Source organism: Propithecus coquereli, unplaced genomic scaffold, assembly GCF_000956105.1.
Source record: "Propithecus coquereli isolate 6110/MARCELLA unplaced genomic scaffold, Pcoq_1.0 Scaffold235, whole genome shotgun sequence".
In the NCBI taxonomy this organism is placed as follows: domain Eukaryota; kingdom Metazoa; phylum Chordata; class Mammalia; order Primates; family Indriidae; genus Propithecus; species Propithecus coquereli.
In genome coordinates this window covers 6,450,259-6,466,064 of record NW_012147897.1, presented here as the reverse complement: position 1 = coordinate 6,466,064, position 15,806 = coordinate 6,450,259, and the positions used below count along the sequence as shown (strand labels likewise).

Sequence of the window (15,806 nt, the reverse complement as noted above, 5' to 3'; positions counted from 1 at the left end):
CTAGAAGTTTTTTATAAATGCCCTGTATAGGAATGGATGTAGAATTTTGTCAAACACTTTTTCTGCATCTACTGAGATGGTCATATAGATTTTCTTTTTTAGTTAATATAGTGAATATAGGAATATAGTTGATTTTCCAATGTTGAAATGGTCTTGCATCCTGGATAGACACCACTTGGTCATAATGTATTACCTTATGCACTGTTGGATCTGACGTGCTAACATTTTGTTAAGGGTTTTGCCTCTATTTTCAGGAGAGGTATTGTTCTGTAGTTTTCTTACAGTTTCTTTGGTTTTAATATCAGGGCAATCCTGGCCTCATAGAATGAGTTGGGAAGTATTCTCTCTGAAAATTTCTGGCACAGTTTGTATGGAATTTGTATTATTTATTCCTGAAGTGTTTAGTATAATTCACTGATGAAGTTGTCTGGACCAGTTTTCTTTGTAGGAAGGTCTTTAATATACATTGGGCTATCCAGGTTATTTCTTCTTGAATGAGCTTTGATAATTTCTTTCAAGGAATTTGTTCATCTCTTCTAAGTTTTAAAAATCTATTGGCATAATTATCTCAGTCTTTTAATATCTGGAGAATCTGTAGTGATACTGTCTCATTCATGAGATTGGTAATTTAATTTATGCCCGTTCCCTTTTTTTCTATATCAGTCTGGCTAGAGGTTAATCAATTTTATTGATCTTCTCAAAGACCCAGCTTTTGATTTCATTGATTTTTCTGGGTTTTGTTGTTGTTTTGAGACAGAGTCTCTGTCACCCTGGGTAGAATGCAGTGGCGTCATCACAGCTCACTGCAACCTCAAAGCCCTAGGCTCAAGCCATCCTCCTGCCTCAGGCTCCAGAGTAGCTGGGACTACAGGCACATATGCCACGACACCCGGCTGATTTTTCTATTTTTAGTAGAGATGGGGTCTCGCTTTTGCTCAGGCTGGTCTCGAACTCCTGAGCTCAAGCAATCCTCCTGCCTTAGCCTCCCAGAGTGTTAGGATTACAGGCGTGAGCCACAGTACCCAGCCAATTTTTCTGGTTTTTTATTTTGTTGATTTCCATTCTATTGTGATCATTATTATTTCCATTTTTCTGCTTGCTTTGGGTTTAATTTGCTCTTTTTCTAACTTCTTAAGGTGGAAGCTGAAATCATTGTTCTGAGCCCTTTTGTAATAGTCATTTAATGCTATAAATTTCCTCCTAAATACTGCTTTCATGTCATTTCACAGACTGGATTCATTGTTGCTATAGTTTGAATGTATGTGTCCCTCTAAAATTCATGTTAGAACCTAATACCCAATATAATATAGTATTAAGAGGTAGGGCCTTTGGGGAAGTGATTAAGTCAAGAGCACTGTACCTTCATGGATGGGATTAGTGCTCTTATAAAAGAAATTGAAGGGATCACCCTAGTCCCTTTTTACCCTTCTACCAAGTGAAGACACAGCATTCGTCCCTTCCGGAGGATACAACAAGAGATGCCGTCTTGGAAATAACCCTCATTGGACACCAAATCTGCTGGTACCTTGACCTTGGACTTCCCAGCCTCCAGAACTGTGAGAAATAAATTTTTATTGTTTATAAATTACCCAGTCTAAGGTATTTTGTTATAGCAGCAGGAGGAGACAAAGATAGTTATGTATTCATTTTCATTCATTTCAAAAATCCTTTCTTTTTCCTTTGTCATTTCTTCTTTGTCCCAGGGGGGTTTTTAGAAGTACAATTAGTTTCCAAATATTTGGGGATTTTCCAGATATATTTGTTATTGATTTCTAATTCCATATGGGCAGGGAACATATGTTGTATGACTAAAATCCTTTTCATTTATTTTTATGCCCAGAATATCATTTATCTTGGTAAATTTTTCATGTGCATTTGAAAAGAATATATTCTGCTATTATTCGGTGGGTTCTATAAATGTCGATTAGGTCAAGTTGGTTAATAGTGTTTTTCAAGTCTTCTATATCTTACTGATTTTCTACCCACTTACTAGTTACTGACAGTGGATATTTAAATCTTTGAGTATAATTGTAGATTTACTTCTCTTTGCATTTTATCTGTGTTTGCTTCATGGGTTTTGAAATTTAATAGATATATAAACATTTAGATTTGTTCGGTCCTCTTGATGAAATGACCTCCTTTATTCCTGGTAAAATTTTTTGCTCTGAAATCTATTTTCCGTGATACTAAGAGCAACTCTGAAGATGTTGTATCTTTTTCCATCTGTTTATTTTCAATGTATTTGGGTCTTTAGATACAAAATCAGTTTATTATAAGTAGCATATAGTTGGATCTGGGCTTACCTCTTTGGATTCTCACATTCTTCTTTATTTGGGCCCCATAATTCCTCCCTATGTTGTTAACTCAAACAATTTTAACAAATTTTTTCTTTGAATTTTGTCCACTTTTACAGGTTGTCTTGAGCAGGAAGGATGTCTGAAATCTCTAAGCTCTCTATTACCAGTTTTTCTATCAGCCAATTAGTGAAAAACTATATATATATAAATATATATATATATATATATATATATAATGTATTTATTGAGCAGCTGGTATGTGACAGACATTTTTCTGGGCATGGGAATATAGTGGCTAGCAAGTCAAAGTCCCTCCCCTTAAGAAACTCACATTCTAGTGGAGAAAAGTGTTCATTTTTCTATACAAGCTGATTTGGAAGCAATTATTGTAAAAAGTATTATCTTGAAGCAAATGTTAGTCCCTACTTTCTGAGAGCTCCTTGATAAGTCTTAGCTTCACAGGATGGACTTTTTGCCCATCCTGTGGGGACCGTCTATAAGTTTGTACAAAATCTTGAGAGTGGAAGCTTAAAAGAATGAGCCCAAGAGCATGGAGGCAATTCTAATATTCAGGAGATGACTGTGAGTCTACCAGATAGCAACAAAAATTGAGGAATCTGTGTTTGTCTTTTCTGTTCCTCACAGACTTTCAGGTAACAGCCCCTACGACAGAAAAAAAGTCACAGAACACTCTTGGACTCTGCTCACCTTCCAGCAAGCCTGGATCAAGAGAACCACCAGATACCCAAACTCCCTCCATTTCACAGCAGCCCCCAAACCACCAGAACTCCCTCAAGGGGAACATTATTCCTCCAGGGCTTGCCAAAAAGAACATCATGGAACCACCAGAGCTTCCACCCAGGACATAATGAGACAGACGCCCCACTTAACCACATTATCACCATGAAGACCCCAAGGCCCTATCATGGTCTAGTGTGTCCACAAAGAGGCTCCTCCTCCTAAATTCAACCCCAAAGACCACCCTGGCTGAGTCGTCTTCCCACGAATCCTTTTATACGGTACATTCGTCCTCCTCTAGCATGTCCATGTTCTCCCCTCTCTTCCTCTCTGTGCACAAGGGTGGTGGTGGGGAGTATGTTGAGGCTCTCAGGGGAATCATTCTTTCTGTGAGGAATGCATCTCAAGGGTGTAGGCCAGGGGAAAACAGTTGTGTGTGGTCTTGGAACTGGAGCTGGTTGCTCCTGGGGTATTACAGGGTTTGTTCATCCTGACACTTCCCTGGTATTTCGTGTTAAAGGAGTGACTGTGCATGTAAATAAAGGAACCTCTCAGGAAGCCAGAGGGAAATGGGGTATTCTTTGGACCCCTCTGTGATCACCCAGACTGAGGGAGTCTAGGGGTGGGTACAATGGTGATGCCATCCTGAGTCTGAGAGGAGGCATAGGCACATGTCAGGGCAAAGATCTCATCCCCCTACACACACAGTGCTTCCTGTGACCTGTGGGTCGCTGATCCCCCAGTGGGACCGTGGGCACAAGCCCATGCTTACCTAACAGCCTTTGACCCTGAGGGAAAACTGAGCTTAGAGCAACCGTCTGGAGCCCCTTCTATCTGGGATCCCAAAGTTAGCGGCAGTGAGTTGAGTTCCACTGTGTGGCCTTCACCCCTTTATACTTCCTTTCTGGCCTCAGCTTCATCCTGGGCTGACTGGGGACGTGTGAACACTGGTGGGACAGGGCTGTCTGGTTGGGGGGCGGGGGGGGCCTCCATTTACACAGACAGCTGAGGGACAGTGCTCCCTGGGGGGTGGTCGGGGACATAGATGCCAGTGGCCCAAACACCTGTGTGAGGGCAAGCAGGACCTGGCTCTGCGGGAGGACCTTGAGGGCAGATCACAAACCCTCTCCCCTGCAGAGGATTCTCCACTGGCACTGCTCTAGGCACTCACCCCAGCCCCAGAGGACTCCCTGCCCCCAAATCATACCTTCTCTGGCTGAAGCCCCCACTGTAGACCTACCCCAATCATGTCCAAACTTGGCTGTCCCATGCTGGTCACAAAGCAACGTTTTGCAGGTACCCACAAGGATTTAACACAAAGCAGCATTGTTCTTGGGGTTCTTGGACATGTCTTGATGAGCCGAGATCTTTCTGGTAGGTGCAAGGGCCACTCTGGCTCCACTGGCCCTAGTTAAGGCCCAGGAGCTGGTTCTTCCTCTAGACCGCCCCCCAGCCCACGCACACTTAGGTCCCCATCTCCCAGGCTGATGTCCAGCATTTCCACCCAGGTCCCAGCTGGTCCCTTTAAGCCACTTCGAGCACACCTTGAGCTCAAGCTCCCCAACCCAGACCATCTGGGACCCAGCTGGCACAGACCAAGGAAGTACAGAGGCCACTCCCCTATAGGGACCTGTCCTGACCCTACATGCTCTCCCATTCCCCCTCCCCCAGCAAAGACACTGTATGGCCAGAGGAGGAAACAGATGCTTTATGCCCTGAGGTGATCAGGGGAGGCTGGGGGTGGGGGTGCGGGTACTCACACTACAATATATACAAGTGGTCTGTCTCCCTCACCCCAGCAGAGGATCCAGCCCCTTCACCTGCAGCGTGTTCTAGTCAATGCACGTTTGGTTGCTGCCAGTATGGAGAGCTAGACTGTCCTCTTGATTCCTCTGTCCTAATGGTGCACAAAGGTCAAAGGAGGGTGCAGGATGGGGCTGGTCTGAGACAGGCGAGCCACCCAAGGAGCACAGGCTCTTACAACTGGGAAGGCCATGGCAAGCTAGGGCTAGACCAACCCAGCACCACAGGGGTGGATGGAGAGTTCTGCATCCCAGAGAGGTTACCTCCCTGGAAGAAGGTCAGAGGCCCAGTTGGTATGGTCAGTGGTGACTAGCTTCGCTGCCTAGATGGCGAAAGTCTTCCCCAGCTGCAGGGGTGGCCGACAGGCCTGAGCCAGCTGCTGCCTTGAGTGCAGGCACGGAACCAGCACCTCCTCCACACCGTTCACTTGCTGCTCCTGGAGCCCCGCTGTTTGCTCATGGCTGTGAGCATCTGGCTGATGTAGGAAGTCAGGAGGTCATCCATCTTGTAGCCCTGGGAGCAGGGGTGAAAAGAACAGCAGAGCAGTGGGTGGGCAGGGCCAGCCCCTCAGACCCAGAACTTGGCTCTAGGGACCTCTGCAGTGGGCAGAACCCAGGACAAAGGCGAATCCTGTCCTGTCGGGACTCAGTCTCCCCATCTGCACAGTTGAAGGGTAGGATTCATCCAGCTGGATGGCTAAGGTTCTAAGCTGTTATGACCCCACAGTAAGCCCCTAGCTTTTGGGTCCCTCAAATACTGGATGTCTCCCTCCACGAGTGACTCTAAAGGCTCTCAGTTGGGCTGTACTTTGGAAGTTTGAGCCCAGGCCAGGAGGTCTCATTGCCAAGGGTTGTACTGATGAACTCGGGAGCAAATTGGTTATAACCACAGGCTCGATCTCCAGATACTGAAGGCACTCAAACAATAGTTGTGGAATGAGGGGTCTACTCCCCAGCCCAAGCTGAGCCTCAAACTGACCTGACCCTGACCCCAGGCAAAACCACACACTCCCGTGTTTGTTGCAAGGGCTGGGAGGATGGCTAAGCTGCAGGTGAGTGGGGAGCCCGCCAGGCCCGCAAGGAAGAGCTCTCACCAGTGATGTCTCACAGAGCAGTTTGCTCCCACGCACCAGGTTCCCAATGGTGATGTGGAAGTAGGTGTTGCCGCTGCTCCAGTTGGAGATCTTGGTGAAGGGGTGAGTAGTCAGGATGTCCTGGGGGAGCGGAAAGGGCATGAAGCCACAGCCCGGACCCTCCGATGAGAACATGGCTAGCGGGAGTAGCCAGCTCTGTCACGGACTCCCATGCCTTGGTTTGGACCAGCCGGTCGGACAAAAGTCCAGGAGGCTGTTGGGTACTTGGGGCAGAAATTGGAAAATTGGGATGCCTGAGGGAACTGACGCTGTGGGCCTGGATGGGACGGTCCAGGGAGAGTTTGAGGAGAGAGACGAGGCAGGACAGAGCCTTGGGGAACACCACGTGCATGGGCTGGATTAGGGAAGGCACCACGAAAGCGAGAAGGAAATGAGGAAAGTGAGGCACATGAAGCTGAGGGGAAGATGGTGGTCTCGAGAGTGCATCACCACCTTCCAGTTGAACCCCTTCTGCTCTGGCCCATAAACACGAGCAACAGTGACACGGGGCGACCCCAGCTCAGCCTGCCAACCTGACTCATGGGGCAGAGTGGCCAATGATGCTAAAAGGCCACGTACTGAAAAGACCTAATGGGATTTAGTAGGAAGGGACATGTTAGTAACTTTAGGAGAGCAATTTTGATGGAGCAAATGTGGGGTGAGGACGGTGGACCCGGCAAACACGGACCACCTTTGAAGATGTGCGGCCAGGGGGATGTGAGAGTGGGGAATGGTGGCTGGCAGGGGCTGCGGTGGTCTGTCTGCCACCTGTGTCAGTGACAGAGTTGAAGCCCGCCCTCATGTTCTTTCTTGTCCCTGCTTACCTTTGTTCTGGGATCAATGAGACTGACCCCGTACTTGTTGATGGCAATTAAGAGGATCTCAGGGAAGTTTGGCTCCGTAGTTTGCTAGCAAAGAAAGGTGGGAAACCATCGGGTGGGGGCCCAGAGCAGGAAAGCATTTGGGGACAGGAATGAAGCCGCCCCCAGTTGGGATAAAGTGAACCTCTCCTGCTGCCTGCTTCGTGCCAGGGGCACAGAGGCACTGGTGGCCCTGCCAGGACCTCACAGTCTCCACCTCTGCTGGGCCCTTGGTGCTACCACACATCCCTTCATGGGTCACCGGATGACCCTCTATATTGTGGCCTTTGTCTCAGCCCAAAGATCTCCCATCTTTAAAAAGCCCTCCTTGAACCCTGCATCTACCTCCAGCTACCTACCTACCTCTCCTTGCACTGCTGAGCTGCTTGAAAGGCCTCCCATCCTAGGTGTGACAAGGCCATCCCCTCATGCCAACTCCTCACCATTCTCCTGCCTCTGTCATGCCCCTCAGATCCCTCCTGCACCCCACAGCCAGAGTGGCCTCTGGCCCTGTCATACCTGTTTAAAACCTTCCAAGACTCGCCACCACCTGCAGGAGACCTGCACCCCACCTGCTCGCCACCTCACACCTTCCGCCCATCCGCACTCAACTCCTTGCATTTCCTGCCCAGACCTAAGCTCTCACGCCTGCCGGCCCCCTGCCAGGACACTGTCCCCAGGGTCTTCCTGGAAAGCTCAGGTGTCGCCTCCTGCAGGAAGTCTCTCAGCCCTTCTCAATCTGGGCAGAGCCTCTTGGGCTCTGCACCTGGGCGAGGGCTCCCACTGTCACAGCACCGCTGTCCCCTGGTACCCTGGCCTGTTTCCATGTCGGCTTCCCTGCCATGCTGAGCCCTTCGCCAAGACACTCAGCAGTATACGGCTAAGGGTGTGTCCCTCCTTTCCCTGCCAGGGCAGGTGTCCAAGGCCACGGCTGTTTCCGCAGTCCTGGGGAGGGGTCTCTATGCCTTCTCACCCCCCCATTCACCCTCTACGCCCCTCTGAGAAGCTCCCAGGCATACCTTCACCTCAAAGAAAGCTGAACCGAATGTCGGCCACTTGAAGATGAGCTTCAGGAAGGCCAGCTTGGCCTCCTCCTTGGACTTCCCCGCGTGCTTGTTGAAGTAGGCAACGATGGACTGTGGGGGTGGGGGGGGGTCAGGGCAGGCCTAGGACAGGTGGTCCTGAGAGCTGTGAGAGCCCCCCACTGCAGCTGATGGACTCCTGACCTCCCTTCCCACTCCCAGGCAGGCCTGCCAAAGGGAACTAGAGCAGGTCACCATGGTATCATGGTGGCCACCGAGTCCTGTGCGTGGAGGACTAGGGAGTATAAAGCAGGTGGGGGAGAACAGAGGGCAGCCTTACCCTGCTCTGGAGCCATGGGAGGCTCCTGGGCTGCTGCGCCTGCCCCCTGACCTCCGGGATGCCCAAGACTCATTCAGGGGCCCTCCATTCCCACCACCCACCCCGTGCTCACCCGCTTCCAGTCGTCAGGTGAGACCTGCCGGATGAGGTCCTGGGGCACCAGCTCCCGCAGCAGCTTGGGGATGCTGGGGAAGTAGGACTTGTCCTCCTCGAACTTGACCCTGTAGATCAGCGCCCCCAGCTGCAGCACCTCCTCCCGCGTGCACTTGTGGTAGCCTCGGAGATACTTGGGCAACTCCTGCCAGAGACAGGGCAGGTCACGGGCGTGGAGGGACCTGGAGGACAGGGGCCCTCCCACCACCCGAAGGCTGGGGTCTCCTGCCTTACCCCCGATTTGGGCCCACTCAGCTGACACTGTTCTCCCAGGGAGGTGGCACAGGACAGGGAAACAGCAAGTCTGCCTGCACAGGTTCAGCACTTTACAGTTTAGCACAGTCATGTCTGAACATCAGCTCGTTTCCCTCGCAGCAGTGCAGTGGGGTGAGCAGCCCCCGACGAAGACGGAGAAGCTCAGCGTGGCCAGCTGGGGCCCTGAGACTGTTGCACACCTAGCCTCCCGCGCCTTCCCTGCATGGAGGAGCCTCTCGGTCTGCCCTCCTCCCCTGTGTTACCTTGAGATCGCTGGTTTCGGCAGCAACACGGACCCTCCCAGCCCCTTAAATTTCCACACCCAGAACAACTGAGGGTGGGGAATGGATCAAAGGTAGAGATGAAGCCTCTGACAGGCCAGCACCACCCAGAGGCTTCTGGAGCCTTAGCACCATCATCTCAGCCACTGTTTGAAGGGCAGGGAAACTGAGGCTAGCCTGTGGACACGCTGCCAGAGACCCAAGTCAATCATCATCCATCCACCTTTCCACCTACCCACCCTGCATCTACTCATCCATACCTGTCCCTCCACCTACCCACCACCCACTATGGGTCTACCTACCCACACATCCACTTCTCCATCTGTCCATCCCTCCACCTACCTACCACTCACCAATACCCACCCATAAATCCGTGAAGCATCCATCCTTCCACCCAGCCATTCACCTATTCACTTGTCTATCAATCCAACAAATATTTGTTGAGCATCTACTATGAGCCAGGCCCTTTAAAGCAACCATGCACACCCTCCCTACTCTCATGGAACTTGTAGTCCCCATCTAATGACCACACCAAACATACGTATAATTACTGTTCACAGTGCTATGGCTCTGCAGGTGTGTCCCTATGCTAGGAAGTATTTACAGAACTGCACAGAGGCCTTGGGGAGACCAGTTACTGCAGCAGAATCAAACTTGGAGAACAGCTGAGCACTGAGAGGGGTGCCTGAGCAGGTGGGGATGGGGGGCTCAGAGGAAGAACTGTCAGGCCCCTGAGGGCTGACGGGTTAGGAGACGGAAGCATGAATGTGGACCACTCCTGGAGGCCCCAGTGGTCTTGGCAGGAATCCCTTCGAGGCTGGGCTGTTACAAGTCCCCCACCTGGTAAGGGGTCTTTGCTTTCAAGGTCAAAGTACAGCACGGCCGGCAGCACACAAAGACAACTCGAGCAGAGAGGTGCTGGGCAGCTCACCTGGTAATAGTGGAAGATGGAGTCAGCCATGGGGTCCTTCCCCGGCACCGTAGTGGTCCACAGCTTCTTCATGAAGAACACCTGGTAGGTGAGCGAGGGCACGATCCCTGTGGCACAGGGCAGTCGGTCACCCAGAAGGTCCCAGCGCGGAAGGCTGCCCATGCTCCTCACAGCACGGCCCTGACCAGCACCTCCCCACTCTGGGCCTCAGATGATCCCAGGGCCCGGCTTCATTACCATCCTTGATGGGCCGTGCTTTCTTTATCCAGTCTGTCAGGTGGCGAACAAAGTCGAAGAAGAAGTCATTCTCAGGGACGCTGATGACCTAGGGACATGGCCATTGTGGTCCACTTACTGTAGTTCAAGCACTGCCGGGTTTTCCGATGTTCCCACTCGAGGCCTTGCTGGCAGATCCTTCTCCAGAAAGACTCCGCTCCCAGCCAGAAGGGGTTTCTGTGTGTCAGCCCCACCCTGCCCTGACCGTGCCTGCTGAGTGTCTCCAGAACAGCCCACTTCCTACCCAGAGTGACAGTCATGCCATTCAGTGCCTAGGACGTGGAACACTGCCCTAGGCCCAAGGGAAACTGGCCAAGAACAAGGCCCAATCCCTGCCTTGGACATTCTCTGGCATCTGTGTCGAGCTCTCCTACAGGTTCCGAACTCCCCTGGATCCAGGACCTCATCAGGGTCACCTCTGGGTCCCCAGTGTCTGGCACAAGGACAGTCATGAAGTGAGGAGACAGACACAGATGCACACGGAGCTGTCAGTGGCCGACAGGAGGGACACCTAATCCTGCCTTCCCATGGGAGGGGGCTTTAAAGCCGGACCTTTAAGCCTTCCATGGACAGGAGTTGAAGGAGAGGTGATGTGTGATGGTGGCAGCGGTATGAGCCTTGGAGTTAGAGCTGCCAGGAGCTGAGTCCCTGCTGTGTGACCTTGGATAAGTTATTTGACCTCTCTGAGCCCTAGTTTTGTGATCTATCAAGTGATGATAATCATACCTCCCTCGAGGGTTATTTCGAGGGTTAATTGGCCCTAGCATGGCAGCTGCGGGACCAGTCAAAGCCAATCTGGGAAGTACATGTGCGTTGGGGCAGGGTGAGGAGCCTGGTGTGTCCAGAACATAGAGTGCCTGGGCACAGGGCTCTCAAGAGGGTCTGAGGCCACGCGCAACGTCTGGGGGAAGAGAGATTTAGGGTAGCCACTCCGTGTGAGAGACTGCAGGGGTGGAAGGAGAGGGCTGCGTGTGAGCACCCCTCCTCTCTCTCCCCCACCACTTCCCCACTGCTGCCCAGGAGTTCCTACAGGAAATCTCCCAGTAGCTGGGCCGGCAGCAGGCAGGTAGACAGCCAACGACCCACCTTGTCTGCAATTTTGACAAAGAGGCTGAATCCGTCTGAGGACTTGAGCAGTAGCCGGGTGGCGATGTTCTGGCAGAAGTCCTTGGCCTTGGTGCTGGACTCCACCTCGAAAGCCTGGGAGAGGTGGCTCACTTGGCTCCTGCAGGGCCTGTCCCAGGGGCCTGGTCCTCCCCTGCCCCCCTGGCTGTGCCTCATAGACCAGCCCCCTCCCACACGTGACACCCTCCTCCATGGGTCCAGAGCTGAGTGACAGCAGAGGCCAGAGGAGCACCACAGGAAGGGGCAGGAGGAGGATGGGAAGGAAAAGGAATCGAGAAAGAGGAAAAGCAAATCCCAAAAGCGGGAGGGGAAGCAGCCCCACAGCGAGGGCGTCTGGGTCTGGTGAAGTCCTGGATGGAGGGAGGAGAGAGATCCCCCACTGGAGGGGATGGGAAATGACTTGAAGTTTTCTGTCCTTATGACCTGAATCATATTGTGGCATTTCTGAGTGTCTAGCGTCAGACAAGTCTTGCAACTAGTCTTCAAACTGCTAATAAGTTTATCTGAGACACTGTGCTGAGACGTGGCGGGGAGTGGGGATTGCAGGCCCTGGCGCTATGGATAGACAGAAAGACAAACAGGACCTTGGAAGACAGGACCAGGCTAGAGGGACCCAGCCACGCCAGGAGAGGAGGGAGGGAGGGGCCTGGGGGTTCTGCCTGCAGGAAAGTGGGCTCAGGGTGATAAGGGAGCCTGGACTGGGGGTCAGAGGGGTCCTGGGCCCAAGGAGAGAGCTGGGATCAGGGAAGTGGCACAGAGCCCAGCTTGGAGGGAGAAAGATCCTCAGAAGCCAGGGACCCTCACCTCGTCGGTGTCATCAGGGAAGTAGACCTTGTGGAAAATCTGGGTGGTTTTGTGCTGGATGGCCTCCACCTCCACCAGGTGTGGAGGGTACTTCCGGGCCCCATTTCTGAAAATGAGGCAGGAGAGGGGGCAGGGTTGTGGGACTGTGTTCCTGGGACCAGGAACACAGGAAACTTTGGGGGCAGACAAAGCCTGGTTCTTATCCCCACCCACCACTTCCTACCATGGGGCCAGCCACTGACCCCTTAGAGCCTTGAGCGCCTCATCTGTAAAAGGGGCGGATAATAGTACGTGCCGCAGAGAGGAGCAGATGAAGTGAAGGAGGCAGTGGACCCAGTACGCGGCGGGGCCAGGTGTCTGTGCCTCCCCGTGGCCTTGGCGGTATGAGCCACACATGCCTGAGCAGCCGACTCTCCAGCTGTGTCTGGAATGGGCCGCTGGGCCCACACCTCTGCCTAGCTGGCGGCTAAGGTACCCCAGGCATAGGCCCCAACTGCTGTGAGGTCACATCCTCGTCCCCGAGGAGCTGGCCCCACAAGCCCCAGGTGGCCAGGAGCCCAGCCCAGGGCCCGCCGGCCGCTGTACCTCAGGGCTTTCTGGAGCCGCTGCAGGCAGTCGATGGCGAGCGCGCAGTGCTTGCGGGACTGCAGGAAGCGCTGCACGTGGGGCAGGAGGATGTTGCTGGGCGGGAAGAGGCCGGTGCACAGCCAGAGCAGCTCCCAGCCCCGCTCCTCGCTGTACCTGCGGGAGGAGGCACGGTGGGAATCACGGGGACCTGCGCTTGGGGCCACATGCCACTCGGCTCCTCACCACAGCAGCACTTGCCTGTCCCGCCCTGCACCCCAGTGAGGACCAACACAGACCCACCTTCCAGCAGCCAGATCCAGCTAGAGCTGCTCAACGGGTGGTTGGCCGAGCCACACCAGGCCAGTTACCCGTCCATGTGGACATGAGATGCTAACGCCACAACGCAAAGCTGCCATGTTACCAGGCACTCGGGTTCACCTGAGATTTTTTTTTTTCCACAGCAAGACTTTCCCCAGGAAGGAAGCAGTGTGTGACTGACGTTCTGGCAGCAGCTCTTTAACTCAGCTACATTCTGAGTGGCTCAGAGTTAGACCAGCCCGCCCGGGTCCCTCAGGCACCACTCTGAGCTCCGTGAGCCTGACTGGGAAGCTTGGAGGGCTTCCAGGAGGTGGTGGCATCTAGGCTTTGAAGGGTGAGGCAAATTCTGATATGCAGAGAAGGGGATGAGAGGATCTGGGGGCCGTGGGCACAGCACGTACAAAAGTGTGGCAGCGTGAAAGATCTGATGTGTAGCTCAAGGGTGCGTTTGTCAAAGAGCTGTGGAGAGTGACAGGGCTGGGAAGGAAGGCGGGGCTGTGTGCAAGGAGATAGGTGGAGCTTCTCTCAGGCTGAGAGGAACATGTGCCTGACTTCCTGCTCCTGCCCAGGCTGGCCCAGTAGGCAGAAGGTGACACCCTCTGGGGCCCAAGAGCCCAAACCCGGGAGAGTTTTCAGCTAAAGCTTCCAACCAACAGCAGCTTAGCCCGAGCCAGGGATGGGACCTTGGTTAGGGGCTCAACCTGCAGGCAGACTGCAGGGTCTGGGCTGCGGACAGGTGTCAGAGGCGGCTCAGGCGGGACCAGGTGGAGGAGCAGGGGCTGTTAAACGTATAGGACAGACTCAGCAGAGGACAGCCACCACCTTCTGGCTCCTGACAGGCTGTCCTTGGGCCTCAGGGGCCAAGCAAGGACATGAGGGGGCCTTGGGGAAGCTCCCTGCTCTGTGTGAGGAAGTCGTGCTTCCAGGCAGAGCCAGCTGCTGTGTCTGGAGGGAGTGAGCTCCCCGTCACAACAGGCCGGGACCCACCCTCACCTGCCCACCACGCGTGGCCCACCTGATGTGGTTGTCGGTCAGCTGCTTCAGGATCTGCACGTAAACCTCGTCCTTGAGGGGCTCGGCCTTCAGGGCGCCTTCAAAGATCTGGTCGGTGAGCTCATTGACAGAGCGCATCCTCTTGGACGGGTAGTCGCCCATGTACTTGAGCACGGGTGGGGCTGTCAAGGAAGAGCTAGTGGCTGAGTGGGAGGAGCACCGGGCAGGGAGGCAGGGTGTGACCCTCAGCAGGTCCCTGGGTCTCAGGCCACTCATTTGCTCTCCTTGCCTCCCACCCACCCGCTGTCCTCACCTCCTTACCGGTCCCCAGGCCTCAGGCCTCCAACCCACATCCCAAGCCCTCGCGGCAGCCAGGACTTCCCAGATCACGAATCTGACTATGCCACCCCTGCCCAGTGGCTTGCCCTGGCCCTGAGACACAGCTGCAGCTACCTTACAGGGCCTGGGAGCTCCTTCCTAGTCAGCCCGGTCTTCCGGCTCCGTTTGTGAGCTCTGCCCTCCGGCTGTGCCCAGAAGCGGCCCTGCTCTGTTCTGCCTCAGGGCCTTTGCATGTGCTGCTCCCTCTTTCTGGAACACTCCCCAGCCCTCTCCCCTTAGCCTGGCTAAGTCCTACACAGCCTTCAGGTCTCAGCCTAGATGCCACTTCCTTCAGGAAGCCCTCCCTGCCCCCTCCAGGCTGGGTCAGGGCACTATGCCGCCTAGTTCCATCACAGCACTGATCCCGATGTGCATATCACCTTCATGGGACTAGGCGCCAGGTCTGGTCCCTGCCCTTTCTCCATGCCTGGCCCAGCACATCTGCCAACTGGATGACAGGTCAGAGGAGACAGTGGGCGAGGCAGCCCCTCGCACACCCTATGGTGCCAGGCATGTGGAAGGGCTCCTCCATCAACCCTCCCCGTGTGTGCCAGGACCCGGCAGGGCCCCTGGGAGGAAGGAGGTGTCTAGGTGAAAACCCCGCTCGCCGTGCCCCTCCCCGCGGCCCGCCCGCTGGCACGGATATCGATGAAGGCCATGCAGGCCTCCTGCGAGAGCTCCTCGCTGCCCAGGATCTTCTTGAGCAGCGCCTGCTTGAGCGGCTCCCGCGTGTGGCTCCACAGACGGTCCTTGCCTCGGGCCTTGGACACCATGACGCGGCTCAGCGTGTGCTTGGGCGGGGGCCTGCCGCAGCACAGGGACAGTCAGCACGACCCTGCCACAGGCAGCCCCGGGGCAGAACCCCCGCCCCTGCTCGCTCCTGCCCTGCGTGTGGCCCTGGGACAAGTCACCACTGACAGTCACCGGGCCTTACTTTGTCAGCTGTAAGACAGGTAATGACACCATTGGCTGTGCCCAGCCTCCTCCACCCGCCCCATCACCCCCTGCAGAGCTCAGTGGGTACCACCTCCTCCAGGAAGCCTCTCCTCTGCCCCCACCCACAGCACCTTTGTCGTAAGGCTGGGCACCGGAATCGCGGCCGCCTGTTTCCTGCCCAGGACTGTGAGTCGGAGGCAGGCACAGGAGTGAGCCATGAGTGCCCAGGACCTGCCTGGGGTGGGTGCAGCGACCATCTCTTAAATGAAGGGAGGATAAGACGAGAACACAGATGGATTATCCCAGCAGACAGAAACTGCCCCTGCTCCTTGTGACCCAGGCCCTGCTCACAGCAGCCCCGGCGCCGAATGGTAGCAGCCTGCAGCTCGCTGTCCTGTGCACCCCTCTCCGAGACCCGTCACCTGAAGTAGTCGTAGGAGAATTCCTCCAGCGTGTAGGGCTTGGCGCGCACCTCAGGCTCTGCTGTTCGCAGCTGCAACAGCCGGATGACGTCCTGCCTCTGATCGGGGGTCATGGTGACAAGGGCCTAGGGGCCAGGAGACAGGAGGCTCAGGTCCGCTGTCTACCTGGGCCACT

General features: G+C 54.4%; 1 protein-coding gene across 3 annotated transcripts in view; it reads right to left on the bottom strand.

Moving 5' to 3' along the window:
• Positions 1–4,720: 4,720 nt before the first annotated feature.
• The window catches only part of MYO7A (myosin VIIA), an 80,591-nt gene continuing 69,505 nt past the window's right edge, over positions 4,721–15,806 (bottom strand). The window contains exons 37-49 of one of the 3 annotated variants that reach the window (XM_012645583.1): positions 15,632–15,756; positions 14,920–15,077; positions 13,918–14,071; positions 12,603–12,758; positions 12,018–12,123; positions 11,175–11,288; positions 10,050–10,137; positions 9,813–9,919; positions 8,305–8,490; positions 7,850–7,966; positions 6,795–6,878; positions 5,932–6,051; positions 4,721–5,351 (exon numbers count right to left, since the gene is read on the bottom strand). In XM_012645583.1, the coding sequence (XP_012501037.1) occupies positions 5,262–5,351; positions 5,932–6,051; positions 6,795–6,878; positions 7,850–7,966; positions 8,305–8,490; positions 9,813–9,919; positions 10,050–10,137; positions 11,175–11,288; positions 12,018–12,123; positions 12,603–12,758; positions 13,918–14,071; positions 14,920–15,077; positions 15,632–15,756 (1,605 nt within the window). In that variant the 3' untranslated portion in view covers positions 4,721–5,261. The remainder of the gene's footprint in view (positions 5,352–5,931; positions 6,052–6,794; positions 6,879–7,849; positions 7,967–8,304; positions 8,491–9,812; positions 9,920–10,049; positions 10,138–11,174; positions 11,289–12,017; positions 12,124–12,602; positions 12,759–13,917; positions 14,072–14,919; positions 15,078–15,631; positions 15,757–15,806) is intronic. The other 2 variants (XM_012645585.1, XM_012645584.1) reach the window with 2 other exon arrangements.